The 14,946-nt window shown below is 41.6% G+C and overlaps 1 protein-coding gene across 6 annotated transcripts in view; it reads left to right on the top strand.

Moving 5' to 3' along the window:
- arhgef18b (rho/rac guanine nucleotide exchange factor (GEF) 18b) overlaps positions 1-12,905 on the top strand; it is a 43,325-nt gene extending 30,420 nt beyond the window's left edge. For all 6 annotated transcript variants that reach the window (XM_020081134.2, XM_069522011.1, XM_069522010.1 and 3 more), the window contains exons 30-32: positions 6,611-6,962; positions 7,867-7,986; positions 8,459-12,905. In XM_020081134.2, the coding sequence (XP_019936693.1) occupies positions 6,611-6,962; positions 7,867-7,986; positions 8,459-8,781 (795 nt within the window). In that variant the 3' untranslated portion in view covers positions 8,782-12,905. The remainder of the gene's footprint in view (positions 1-6,610; positions 6,963-7,866; positions 7,987-8,458) is intronic.
- The last annotated feature ends 2,041 nt before the right edge of the window (positions 12,906-14,946 follow it).

The following is a 14,946-nucleotide window of genomic DNA, read 5'->3' as shown; positions in this document are numbered from 1 at the left end:
ATTAGTCTGAAGTATTTATCTCAAAGAAACAAAGGAGCAGATGTAGCCTAGAGATGGCAGCAGACATGTGCTCTGTTCTATAGGTACTATATTGAGCATCTGCATACACAGATGTGTTCACATTTGTCAGTGTGTACAGTCACTCCATTAACAGATTGAAAAATAATGTCTTGTGGATCACGGCCACACATATGTGGAAACTATAAATGCTGACAAATGTAAAAATTTAGATAGTTCGCAACACTAATTTATTTCAGATATACTTAAAATCACAACTTTGTGTTTCTTATCTTTGAGTGCCTGATTATATAAAAGATTTAAGTTTCTATAAAATTTTCCATCTTTCCATTTTTATGTAGTTGCATCTGCAACACATCACATTTGCCTGCAACATTACACAAATTACATCTCTAATAGCTGCTTTGTAATTCCTCATTAGTTTGTAACAGTAGCATCACGGTGCACACAGTGCATAAGTTGTGTAAGGAACTTGTAGTTTCTTTGTTCACATCTTCTTACTGGTGGAAAAGAAGCATTGTGGAGTTTCAACCCCCACAACCTGTGTAATATCAAACACACGTACAAATACACTTCAAACCACTCAACCCAACAGTCAAACTACACAGGGAGCAGTCTTTCTCTCCAACTCTCTTTACCTCTTTTTTTCTTTGCGCTCCCTCCTGTGTTTCCTTACTTGTATCTCTCTTTCCTCTCCCAGCTGTACAATGCGGGCCATTGTTTGTGAGTTTCATGGGAGAGGAACTTTGAGAGGGACCCACTGACTGTAATTTCATGCCTGGTGCTAACAGATCTGTCAGGGAGCGTCAAAAAAGTTTTTTCTTCTACCTGTATCACTGTTGCAGTTCGGTTGATTGGCATTCTCTGTGACAAGCCCCAACGGGACCCAGAGACTATTTTAATTCTAGCTCAGTGTGAGTGTCTCTACTGTGGATCAGTCACGTTTCTGTTCTCTGCTTCTTTCACGTGTGTGTGTGTCTGAGCCAATCCTCACACACATAGAGCTAAGCCGACCAGAGGAGAGACAGGTTGATAAGTGGTTATGTTACATGCAATACAAAATTTCCAACTAATGTTATGTATTCCACTAAAACCAGAGATGGGCAGAATTTTACCCCAAATTTTGAGCCAAAATGTTTTGATTTTTTAACGATGACAGTGGTGTGTATGTTAGCATCTCTGCAACTGATCACATGGGTAGGTACTGTTAGTACTGATGAGAAAACTAGCAGCTATTCTGCTGTTACAGTTGCACATTGCAACAAGCAAAGGAGGACAGGCTTTTACCATGAGAGGAAATATTAATTTTGGTAACTTTAGGTGCAAAACAACAAGACAAGCCAGATTTTATTATACTGTTATAAATGTTATCACAAAACTACCCTGCTATAGTCGACATTGCTTCAGGGCAATGACACCTCTTAGTTGACACCACCCACATAAACCTCAGTGTTCATCTTTAGAGAGATCAGTCATCATGTGTAGTCAACTCACTATTGTTGTCCCTTACTCTTGTTGTGGGTTAAGGGCAGAGGATACCACACCTTGTTAAGCCCTTTGAGACAACTTGTGATTTGTAAATATGGGCAATACAAATAAAATTTGATTTGATATTGTTTTTCTCCCTCCGCTGCAAATATCCAGAGTTCCCATAATACTCCTGTATGATGTACAGTAGTAACATAGGGCTAATTTAGTCATTATTGAAAGGTTCAATTTAGAGTAAGTTTTAAACCTAGTATTCCTGACTAGATAATAGTGGGCAGAGCATCATGAGTTTTAACTATGGCTGTTGTAGCTGAGTCACACATGATCCTGTCATGAGGAATAGGCCATTTATAACACACATAGTCATGGTATTATTCACTCTGATTAATGCTCTCATGTATAACAAAGGCACTAGTCATTGTCTTATTCTTTTTCACTGCTGTTAAGATAAAAAAAAAAAGGGTTTGTCACAAACTGGATTTGAAGTTAGAGCGAGTCACTGATGAGCTTTTTACAAGAGCAGCATATTCCCGTACAGACACCATCAGTCCCTCTCTGCCATCTGTCTTTTCTTTCTGGTTGACATCAGGAATCTCTGACTGCTCACTGCCTCTTACTCCCACATACCGGGCTGAGTAACTGATGGATGACACAACACTGTCCAATCAAGTTCTGACATGTCCCAAAAAAACTACAGTTCTTATTCGCTTGAGAAATGACACAGGGAGTCATTTTTTGTACCCTTTTTATGCCTCTGGTCAGTGGAAGCAGCCAATGTTCTTAGGTTGTCCATCCTTTGAGTTATTGCACCTATCATATCTGTGAGCTGTACCTAGAACATTTCACAGTGACTCCTAGATACATCACAGCCTCTGGTCTTGTGAAGTGAAAGAGCCCCAGGCTGAATTGACCTAATCTGCTGTGATGAGTAATGAAGGGTAATTACAGAGGCTGTTACTAACACCGCAACAGTGAGTAACAGTGCTTTGTGATTTAAAAACATGGACTGCAAGATTAAGACCTGGATCAAGTCAGATCTTAGAGCTCATCTCCTCTTAGCACCTCATTTGTGAAAACCAATAATATTTGTTGCAGACCAGATAAATAGATTGTTTGTGTGTTTTGAACACATGAACAAGTTTGTCTTGCTGTTCTATACTGTTGGCTCTGCAGAGGGACTTTCTTGGCTGCGGTTTTGGGGATATTTGGAAGTGTTTTTTTCCTCCTTTGTGTCAAACACATCAAACAATCTTATCATCAGGATCCATTCCAGGCTGCAAACCAGCCCGATATCAACATACCAAATAATCACCACCACCCAACATTAAGACTGATCACTGAACCTGTAGTTAGCTATGATTAGAACTCATAAAAGACAGGCCTTCATGTGTGTTTGCTATTTCTAATTACAAGTAGAAAAGTGTCAAACTAAATTACTACCTTGTGTACGTACAAGGACATGACAGAGAACATTGCTAAAACATGAGAAGGTTGTCAAAAGTCTGGAGAAATGCTAAGGGTCAGTCGTAAACAGTGAAGCTGTATCAGTGTCTTCTCCACACCGAGTTATCTCTTCCCCTCCTCGGCCTCAGTCTCCAGATTGATGATGCTGCTGACTTGAGTGTGTTCCAACCCCACTGAGCTTCTCTCTACCCATTGACACCCTCACAACACTCACACACGCAGAACCTGCATGTTTTTGTCTCGACTCTTCTATAATCAGCCTGTAGCTGCTGCTTTTTTAGAGCTAAGACAGAACACCACATTTGAAGGGTGATATTTTCTCTACGCCATCTGTCGCTGTTGCAATTTCCCACTTGTTAGCTGTACACTGTGTGCAGTACTGCTCTGTCCTGAACTTTAAATATTATGAAACCAGAAACCGCTAATAGTTGAAGTTAATCATTTGCTCTGTGAGAGGAAAAAAACATCACTGATCCTCTGTGACCATGTGACTGATCTTACCTTTGGAAATGCTTTAAGCAGAAAATGCTTTGAGTTTTTCATCAGATAAATAGCTCAAAAGATTAAAGTGGTTCCTATCAGTGGACTGATCAATAAATGCTAGGGTTGGTAATCCTGGAGAAACTAGCAAGAGCAGGCTACACTACTGTAACTGATACATCCCACTCTCTCCCATCAGCCCTCACATCAAAGCTAAACCCCCAAAACACATGAACACAGACTGCCTGACAACTGCTAGAAGTCAAATTGTCCATCACTCTCTCCCTATCTTCTGGCTATTGTCTTTGGCGATGTATGTCTCCCAGCTGAAGACTCAGGTCATAAGTAGTGAGAACACGGGCAGGGTGCATGCAGACAGGCAAGTCGTTTAGAGACAGACTGGTACGCCAGCCGGATTGGACGGTCAGATTGGTGTATTACAGTCATGTGAGGGCCACAGACACTTGCCCTACCTTAAATGAACCAATCATGACTATGAATAACTCCATAAGATCAGGTTCAGGCCCACACTATTGCTTATCTCATCTACTCATCCTGGATCAGTAAAGCTCAATAGAAACTCTTTCTAAAGTCAATATTTTCCTCATGTTACAGTTGCTCTGATCATCTTGTCCAGGTAAGATTCAGCAACCAGTTTCTCCTTCCCAGTGGTGTCCACTCTGTAGAAGCCAACACATTGTGCAATGTAATTAGAGTTGTGTATAATTTGAGAGTACCCAGGCAGTTTTCGGGATGAGAGGAACTTGTGTGTGTAATTAGCTAGCCCAAACCTGTTGTTAGGAGAAGTCTCTGGAAAGCAGCCAGCGCTAATTGTTTATGTGCTGTCAGTCAAGTCTCTGTGTGCTCTGAAGCTTCCCTGAAAACCTGCTGCTTAAAGCTGTTCACCTTGTTCCGGGAACAATGGAACATCTGTGTGCCAATATGAGTAAGTGCTGAAAGAGGGAGAATGATGGAAAGGAAGGAGAAGACGACAGGGGGATTTAGTGTTGGGAAGGACGAAGGGAGACTTTCCCCACTGCAGGCAGAGGGGAGCCCTCTCTGCCTCGGGTCATCTCGTCATGCTCTGCTATTACAGCTGGGGGAAGTTACAGTCTCCACAAACTCACACACACTGTCACAGTCTGATGGGTCTGCCCTTCATGCCTTGTGAAACACAGTTATCTTGAATCCCCCCATCGCCACAGGAAGTATTTCCGCATCATCATCAATCTTGCAGCATGTGGACTGAATACCAAGCAGAGTAGTTACAGAGCTGGCAAAGTTAAAGTGAGAGATGCTTTACTCAAAACTTTTTGAGGTCATTAATTAGAGATCAGATAAAAGATGCTGTTGCCTCATGTTATTAGTCTAATTGTTGTCATGTTTTTCTGACTATTAAAAATGTCAAGGTGTAATGTAAATCTTGACTGACTATATAGCTTACATAACAAAAACTAGAATAGCCCAACAGCCCCATTAAATGCAATGAAGCTGCACCAAATTGTGAACCCATAGATTTTAGCTCCCTGAATATGCCTGATTTTGATAAAGATCCATGAATTAGTCTCTGGAAATTGGTCAAAATGTCAAAAAACATCTCCCAATGTTAAAGAAAGTGACAAAATCCAGGATTTGCCAAAATTCACCACTCAAAAAGTTTTTTCTTGGTTTGAGTCGAACCGAACAGGACCGATTTAAGACAAGCCGATAGGACAGGGTCGAAAACATAACCTCCTGGGTAGAGTCAATAATTTTACATTGTAATGCTTAACAGGCAAACACAGACGCAGCTATGTGACTATTTCTGTTTTTGTATCATAACAATCTCATAGTTCTCCATGTGGGACACCACACAAATTTAAGCATTTCTTCAGGAAACTTGCTTCTCAGCAAGCTCAGTTTTTCATTTCACCAAACTATTATTTCCAAAATTTTTTAGAATAAAAATAATTTACAGTCCATTCAAATTTGAGTGTCTTGGCTTTTAAGCTGAGATTCTAATAATATTTTGTGGCTGTACAAAGATTCAAAGTAAATTCTTAACAACCAACTAATTCCAACTTCTTGACTCGTAATTTGTTTTGATATATACCACTCAGCTTCACATTGTTTTATTAAACAGTTGAGACTTTGTTAATGGAGCAGGTTTTACATTAGCTAATGGCTGCTACACACTTAAGGATATTTGGGACAATTTTAGACCCGATTTGCTGCTTCCGACAACCACAGGGTTCCATACTCCAGTTCAGAAGGTTCAGAAAGTTGTTGACAACTGCCATAAAAAAGTGAGGAAAAAGATTTCTATCGCGACTATGAAATCGTTTTCTTCAAGTGTGTGGGTTGAAAATCCTTAAATGTGCAGCAGCCCCTTAGTGAGAAGATGCTTTTTTTTATTGTATAATGTAGCAGGTGGGATAACTGGACACATTCAAACACTCCACCACTGCATTGTTGCAGTAATCCTTCCGGTCAGTGTCTTTCCGTGCAGACTGGATGGTGATGTTGCCTTGATCTCTTGATGATCTTTCGCTCAGTCTGGTGATTAGGTGGACAATGCAGTCAGTGTCTGCCATGCACTGATGTCATGAGAGCAGTTTTCTTGTTCCCCTGCTTGTCTTACAGCCCTGCTTGTTTAGTCAGACATGCCTTTGTGTGCACAGGGACTATTAAGGGTTTTATGTTTCTCTTGTGTGTGTGTGTGTGTGCATGCGCTGTCCTTCAGCCTCTTGGAAGCCATCAAATGGCTGTTTCCAAACTCACCAAAGTGTATGCTCAGCAGAAAGAAGCATGTGTTTCTGATTCCCTATTTTGCCCATAAATACCAGGCTCCTCAACAGATTGTCTTTCTGTAATGACACAGCATTACTTAGGAGAATTATAGTGTGTGTGTTGTACTCTCAAGAAGCAGTTTAAAATTTTTTGCCTTACAAAAAAATACATTCAAACATGACCCACAGCAAACATGACCTAACACAACTCACATTTCAAACTGAATCCAGCCACAAATATGTATAATTGCAGTGTGAGACAAGGAGCTGTCCTTGGTGAACTTACACACTGAATTTGAAATCTTTCAGGATGATGTTTGCAACATGTCTCCAAGACTTCAACAAGACTTCATGTCTCAGCAAAGTCTCATACCCTGTTTTTCTTCCTCCAGGTGACTCCTCTATCTGGCAGTCTGAATGGGGAGCTCCTCATGTCCTCTGGCCTCACCAGCACCACCAGCGTCTCCGAACATCCCCTGCCGCCGAAGCCTCTGGTGCGTGCCAGCCTGTCCGTAGCCCCAGCTGACTACGCAGAGCGTCCTGAGGTGATGTTGCGACGGGAGACGAGCTCTTCTACTCTGCCGCTGAAGACGGAAGTACCGCTCCACCTCTTCAGCACGACCAACCAGCAGCACAAACTGGTCGGTGTGCAGCAGCAGATCCCTACTAAGCTCGCTGCCTTAAGCAGCGGCAAAGGGAAAGGAGCCAAGAGTGGCAAAGCTTCGCATCGCACTGACAGCACAGGTAAGTAGTTAGACTTCAAATATAGTTTCACGTGATTTCGGTCATGGGAGGGTTTTAGTGATGCGAAATACTCATAGGCTGAATCCACATAGCTCATTCAACTGTTACACCTGAGTTATTTCTACCAGCTGTAGCTTTGATGCACCGGGGTTTTAATCTTTCAAAAAGCAGCTGTCTACAGTGCCACATACGTCTGCTGATGCCAACTTTAAAATAGTAAAAGTAAAATGTAAATGTTAATGTCTGTTGCACTGAGGTTTATTCCTTTGTTATACCTCTTATACGCCCAAATTAGCAGTTATATGAAGGATTGTTAACACAGGTAAAAGGGGATTGACTCCTTTCCCCCTGGCCAGTAGAGGAGTTAGTCTCTCCCTGTCTTCCCCTGGTGAATCATAATCAATGTCACAAATACGGCGAAAACTGAGAAGCTCTTTCACCTCACTGTCACTGCCAAATCAGTCTGTTCACCTGGGTGTCATGTTACCATCACTGCTGTTGGGATTAAAGCCAATCTACTGCAGAGTCATTTGACCCCGGGAGGGAATTCATTCCCATTGCAGACAAAATGCAGATGTTAGTGGGTGTAAGTGGGTATTTGGACCAGTGCAAAAGGAGCTTTACTTTCACATTTTATATTTATCAGTGCAGTATACTGAGAAAGTTTTTAAATTGTGTTTTTCTTTTTGTTTCTTTTTTACCTTCAATGTAAAGTCTGTCCAAGCCATGAGTGCCTGACATGAACTTGACCTATTCAGCATCATTTATGGCTCATTAGAGTCACATTAGCTGTTAAAGTGGGACCAGGCCGGGCTGCTCCTGTTTACCAATGTAATCTAATTTCACAATTAAATCACCTTCTCTCTTTGTCCGTCTCTCCTCCTCCTCCCCCTCCCCCTCTCAGCCTCGGTGGATATGAAGCAGATGCTGAAGCTGTCCACCCGAGATGAAAGCGCCCTCAAGGCCAAGCGCTCTATCAGCCCCCACCAGCAGCTCTCGCTGTCAGCCCTGCATCACCACACAGGTACCTATTTAATTCACTGTTATGAACAAACACAAAGAAACACACGCCCTTCCTCACTCCGTTTGGACAAACCTAACACACTCCTGTCTGTCTTTGCCTGCTGCATTATTAAAACTTGTGTTCACACAGACATGAGACACACATTCTCCACCTGGGCAAACCCGACCCCACCCGATCACGTTCCTCTGTGGCTGCCTTCATTCCCAGCCTCACCCTGTGTAAACACCTATCAATTTCACTGTGATTAATGAGCGGCTGCATTACTGACACAGACAGTTTAACACCGTAATCCTGTGTCCTCACAATTACAACGGACAAAAGACTCTGGCAGGAGTTCATGTGATAGATTTTCAGTTCAGATGAGTATGTGCAGCTATTTCAAACAGGTGCAAATGTCTAATCTGTTGGAAGTTTTTATACCATGTTCAGTGCAAACTCTTCTTTAATTTCTCTTACTTAATGTCTATGACAGATCAACTCAGTACCCCAGAGACGGCTGGACCGGACAGCCAAAACACCTCCATCACCTCCTCCGTCACCACCTCCCACCCTACAAATGCTCAGAAGCCCCCAATGCCTTCTGCACAGTCCCACCCTCCACCTCCCACCATCCCTCCCCACCCACAGAGCACCGGACTCCTCCACTTTCAGCCCCAGGTGCAGCCGCAGGGCCTCAGTCCGAATACCCAGACCCACGTCCAGGTAAATCACGGGCTCAGCCACAGCCACAGTATGCCACAGCCGTACAAGAGCCCCACAGAGGACCTCAATAAGGAGGACGTCATCTTTTTCTAAATTCTTGTCCACTGCCGTCAGATCAAGCACTGATTTTAGAAAAACAAAATAAAATCCCCAATAATCCTCCATTTTCATTTAAGGAGCTACATAGGTACATATTGTGATGCTGAGTGTATGTGCAGTACAGATAAGTTGTGTTGTCATTGGTAGTTTAAATGACTGAAAAAAAAATCACATTTCATTCAAAAAGAGGACTTTCTTTTAAACTGTTTTTATTTAATTTTTAGTTGTTGTTTTTTTTAACTGAAAGTATGAACAAGTTACCTTTGGAGCACCAAAGGCTTCTTGTAATGAAAAGGTGTAAAAGAAGTTAAAACAATCCAAAGACATGAGCTGTAAGAGCTGAAGGTATTTGACTGAAAGGAACAAAGCAAAAGAAAAATGGTCAGGTGCATTTTTGGAGACTTCTGTCAGTTACTGAACTGGTATAAAGGGTGAAGGTGCAGCGATGGAGCTCAACCATCTGCTTCTACTGGACCTGGAACCACAAGAAAAGATTCAGCAGAAACTCAGAAGAACTCATTTCATTTGCACAGTGTGAACACTCCATTCCAGACGAATGAATGAACTTTGTTGTCATGAAGATTCATTTGGTTTTCTTGTTCTTCTTAATCATGTTTGTTGTCGAAGTGTTTCCAGTGGTTGTGAAACTTGACTTGGATCTGGTCAGAGGACAGTTTCTCCAGGCTGTTGTATAATAATGCTTCATTTCAATTAAGGGAGAGTTTGGATTTTGTCATGTACTGCTCTACCCGCCCACACAGAGTGAGACAAACTCAGTGACACCTTTCTAATGTGTCTATTATTTGAAGTTATGTCCGTTGTAAACTGCTTCATGTCTGTCCCTGCCTTTTGTATTTTTCCTTTCCTGATACAGACTCCAATACCTGGACGTTTGTATCGGCAGATACAGTGCATTTGGAAAAATACCAACAAAGCATAATGTTTTGCTTGTGGAACTTTTCAGCGTGAAATATTCCCAAATTTTAGCTGTTTCTGTGTAACTCAAATATCTGAAATCAGTTCTTAGCAGCAGAGTTCTTGCCAGTGGCAGTACAGCACAATTGCTGTTTTGGAGCGGCGAAGAATTGAGAATTAATTCTTGATTTAAATAAAATAGTGAATTATTTTTGGGAAAATAAAAGTTTAGTTTTATGTGGGTGTAACTAAAATACTAGAATACCATGGTATCAGGTCAGTACTTGTGAGTGATAACTTTTTATTACAGAAACTACAGCTATTAAGGTCAATTTATTTATGTACCTTATTTAAATCAGCCATCCACCTCCAGACTTGTACCTGAGTTGCTGTTGATTCTGACACTCAGGACATTAGCTAAACTCAACAACGTTCTTCGTATCCTGTCGATACCAAAAAGGCCTCAATGACTTTGTCTCACCCTGGTTTCATTTCCCAAAAACTGACACTCTTAGCAAGCAATCTTTAAGAAATATCGAATGTACTGTACTGTTCATGACAGTTTTGTGGGTGAAATTGACATTTAACTGGACAATGAAAAAAGAATGGAGAAAATGTGGAGTGAAAAGAGCTGTTAAGTACTAATTACAACAATTTTCAAGAGTTAATATGCACTGAAATATTGATATCCTTCATTGTACTGATAGAAAATAGAACTTCAATGTTTTTGCACTAGTCAATAGAATAAAAGCATCTGTGTTATTTCCAAAGGTTAACAGCTTAGTTAATACAGAGACGGTCTGACAGTAACAACATGATGGAGCACAGTGTTAACTGGTTTATACCTTTCAGTCGAGCTTATTATGAAACCGCTTCAGTGTACATGTTAAGAGTCACAGGTCGAACATAAGCCAGGAATGTACAGATCATTGAAGCTTTGTAAAGTTTATCGATTCCCCCATTCAGTCGTCTTTGGTCCTGATTTTTCACCCAGGTTAGGAAATGAAAGGTTTATTATTTTAAAAGCGCGTTTCTCATTTTACTGACTAAACAGTTTGGAAAATTGTCAGGGTGGGTTCATTTTAGCTGAGCCCGTTTATATATCTTTGAGTTAAATATGAATATGTCAGTTGTGATTGAGGCCCTCGGGTCTCATACACTGTTTTATTGATCGTCAATGACATTTCATTAACTGGGTCTTAAGTTTCTGTGCCTGACAGAAAAGCCTCGCTGTCTCAGGCGCAGTGGTCCTGCAGCAAGAACAGGACGATTAACTTTTGTCTGAAATTTCAGTCTTAATCTTTCTCTCCAGATGAAATATGTTGCGGTCAATGTCATTTAAGTTTTTTCTCTGCATGTACGTAGGATTCCTTTCAATCCTGAAGCGGTTGACACATTAATGTTTTCTGTCTCTGGAGTGGAAAATATCATTTGAGCTGTTTTGTCTTTGTCCCAATGAGCTCGTGTCTGAAGGTGTGATCACTGCCTGGAGTTCGAGCGAGACTTCTAAGTGTTGATGTATATTGTATGTATATTAGTGTACATATTGTACCTGGTCTCTTCTGCACTGCCTCCCACACAGTTTTATATTAGATACGGATATTTCACATGAATCAAGAAGCAACAGTTGTTTGTGTATATACACTTCAAATACACACATGGGTGTGGATCTACAGTTTGGTACGCTGTCTTGCTCGGATAAACTTGTGACAGTTAATGAAAAACCACAATCAGTCGTTCCTGTTGATTAAATCAACTAAAATTGAAGGTCTGTATATTTAATCTCCTGATGCATGTGTGTTTGTCGTAGCTGTGAAGCTGCGGTGCACTGCCTGTCTTTGCCCTGCGACTCCTGAGTGATGTTTCAGCGAGACGATGTAGCAGTCGTAGAAGAAAATACAAGAAGTCAAACATCTGCTTGTTTCAGTCAGTTAAACCAAAGAGACATTCAGCTGACTGAGCTTCTGTCTGTGCTCCTGTGTGAGGATAAATGAGACAGTGCTGGTGGTGCGGTCGTCCACAAAGTGTTATTACTTATAAAAACTTCCTCTTGGGAGTGTCCATGACAAAGTGTGTTTCCAGAACATGGCAGTCCACTTCATATCCTGCTTCACAGCTCAGTTTTTGATTTCCTGTTTGTCTTGCAGCCTCACATCCACATGTGGGGGTCTGTTTATACACAAGTGATACATACACTCAACAATAAATCAATGGGTACGATTGTATACTGGCTTATAGCAGCACATGAACTGTATATGAGCTCAATATTTTATTTATTTACATCAACACTTGATTATCATAAAAAAAAATAATGGGCTGTTAATGTGCATGTGAACGTACTTAATATAGTTTCCAGTGGGTGGAACCCTTTCAAAAAAGATGGCTCAGCGTGTCTCTTAAAAGTAAAACCCTACATGAACAATTAGTCTTAAACGTGTGACTTCTTAAAGCTGTAGTGTCTTAACAGATCTCCCTCAGTCCCCAGATGAAGACCATATGATTCCATTGAAAGCTACAAAAAGCCAGAAAGACGACCCTGATTGTTATGCATCACCACTTTCCTAAGTTTGATGAGGAACTTTTATTCCCATGTTGGTTCATTTTCCTGTATTTTCAAGTGTCTCTTTTCTAAAGCTGAATGACAAATGTTGGACGACAGTAGATCTGGTGTAAGAGCCCTTTAGTTCTGGTCCAGGTACGAGACGTCGTCTTTGTCTCTCTTTGGATCAACTCAAGTCTTAAATGTTGTTTTTCTGAACTGAACTCGCTCTGTTTTAAAACTTTTGAAGCCAGTCAGTCACATCACTGTGTGTGTGAGCGTGTGTGTATCTGTGAGTCTTGTGTGTGTTTGTGTAGCCTAAAAAAACACATCTGAAACTTTTCGAACCTAGTCTTCTGTTGTGTTTTTATACACACACACGTTGGACCTGTAATGTGTAAATAATCCTGAACATATTTTATTTCCTCGGCCAATTTTACACTAGTCACTTTGGATAGTAGCATACTTGAAGGGGAAAAAATAATGTTGATAATGCTTATTATTGTTTGTAAACTTTTATTTACCGAGAGCTGTCTAATGACATTTGTAGCACACAGCATTGATTTTTTTTTTGTACTGTTTTATTCACTGCGAGACGTTAGAAAGACCTGTGGACACAAACTGCTGCCTTAGAGAGTTTAGTAATAAACGAGTCTTGAAATGATTTTGTCTTTTTGTGTTTTTTTAAATCACTGTCCACAAATGCTGATTGTTTGTTCTGCTGAACAATGAATTATTCTCTTCTATGTAAATTTGTATTCACAAGAATTTACTAACATATAATTCTGCCTCATTATTTAGATTTCTCCTCCGCAAAATAATCCTGACCACCCAATTAGCTCGCACCGTGGCCGTGTGTCAGTGTCTGGGAGGTGCAGTAAGAGTGTGATTGACCCTGTGTTTAGACGACCTAATAACAGTCTATTCCCAGACAAAGCTCTATTTTCAGGTGCTGCGGTTGCGGCTGTTCAATCCCTCGCTAACAGCAGCACCGCCGGTTCCTTCGTTATTGTCATTCTGGCTGGGAGGACGCTACAGTAGTGGCCAGTTTTTATTGTCTGCTGTCATTAGTGGCTTTGCCTCTGTCTCCTCTCAACAATTATTTTTCCAGGCTGCTTCCCCTGTGGAGGGAAGCTGCATTTGTCTCCGGTCTTTGTTTTCATCTCATTGCTTCCAGTGCTCTGCCCATTGCATGTCTCCCTGTCTCTTCCCCTCTCATCTAATGTCTCCGATCCATCTCAGCTCCACCGCCTCACAAGCTCGGAGGCGTTTTTCCTTTTTTTTTTTGTGATGCAGTCAGGAATCTTGGCTGCTGTTATTCTGTGACAGAGGTTCTTCTAACCACAGAGTTAAACAAATGGATGCTCCTCAGAGACAGACGTGCAGACGAACCTCCCTGCGGCCTCATAAAACACTGAGACAAATCTGAGTTTGATGGAGTCCGTCTCTGCTGGTTTCTGTTTGTTTTTGTTCTTCCACTCAGATCTAACAGCTTCCTTGTGCTTTGGCACCATGGAGGTTGGAAAGAGACACAAGGCTGTTAAATGAGCGTAGTTTGGCTACTGAGAGAGACCCGAATTCACATTCAGGGTTTTCTAGCTTGTGACCCTTGTTAGAGTTTACATGTATGAAATGGGTTGTGGCCAGTTCAACCAAACAAGGATATCTGTCTCTTGTGTGAATGTGTTAAGATGTGTAAAGAAATAAAAAGATCCAGTCAGGGCCCAGTCGTACATACGCAAATGTATCAGTGGCCAACTTTAGCCTCCCGCTCACTTACTATCTGTGCGAGCGAGAAGTCGGGTAAAATATTCACTTCCTGCTTTGCACGGAGTTCAATACTCTGCGAGTCCTCATGGAGTTCCTCTCCCCTACAGTTTGTGAGCCACTGCTTGTAACCTTCTTAAATCAGACCACCTCCATCTTTTTGTGAGTGATGTCAGGAAGGAATGTGCTTGATGGCTGCTTATCTGACACACAAAGACCCTCTTGTTGAAAAGACATAAAGCGGACTCTATCTGTCCTCTTTGCTAACACCCAAGGTGATTACAGAAAGATAGTCGGCAGTAAAATAAGTCTCTCAGCCAAGGCTGCTTTAAACTCAGCTTACGTAACCTCCTTGGCAGGGGGTGGTGTTTAAACCGGAAAGAGAAGTCTGTCAAAGATAATCCCTTTTGATTTTTCTCAGGTCATAGCTGTTATCAGAGATAGATAAGGAACTCTAAAGGTTTGTGGCCTGACACAACAACTGTGTATTTACATCAGTGTACATGTCTCCTTGGACACTAGATGTTTCTCAATGGTTGTGATGTCTAATATGTAAGCTCAGGGTGATTTCATGTCGTCTGGCTCACAGTTTAGCTTTGGATGAATGAGAATCATTGTTCCTCCACCTGCTCAACTGATCCTCCATCTTGAATCAACAAAGGGCGTCCCTGTGAGGGGGGCAGCAGCGAAGAGGCCCCTACAGAGAGAGTTTACTGCAGGTAAAAATCAGATCAGGTGGAGGGCCATTGTTCTGCCAGGAGAAAACACCTTACGTGAACTGAAAGGGGAGATGGTCTATAAAGGAAGTGTGCTGCGAGCTGACTCACCCTTTGTGCTCGCAGCATTTGCTCTCTGCTGTCAGCTGTAGCCTGGTGACTGACCAGTCAGTCCAGTTTTATTCCCGTGGGCGCCAGTGTATCAGGAAGGCATGAATGGTG

This window comes from Paralichthys olivaceus, chromosome 3 (assembly GCF_024713975.1).
Source record: "Paralichthys olivaceus isolate ysfri-2021 chromosome 3, ASM2471397v2, whole genome shotgun sequence".
NCBI lineage: Eukaryota > Metazoa > Chordata > Actinopteri > Pleuronectiformes > Paralichthyidae > Paralichthys > Paralichthys olivaceus.
The sequence above is the reverse complement of the archived record's forward strand: the minus strand, read 5'-3'. Positions and strand labels throughout refer to the sequence as shown.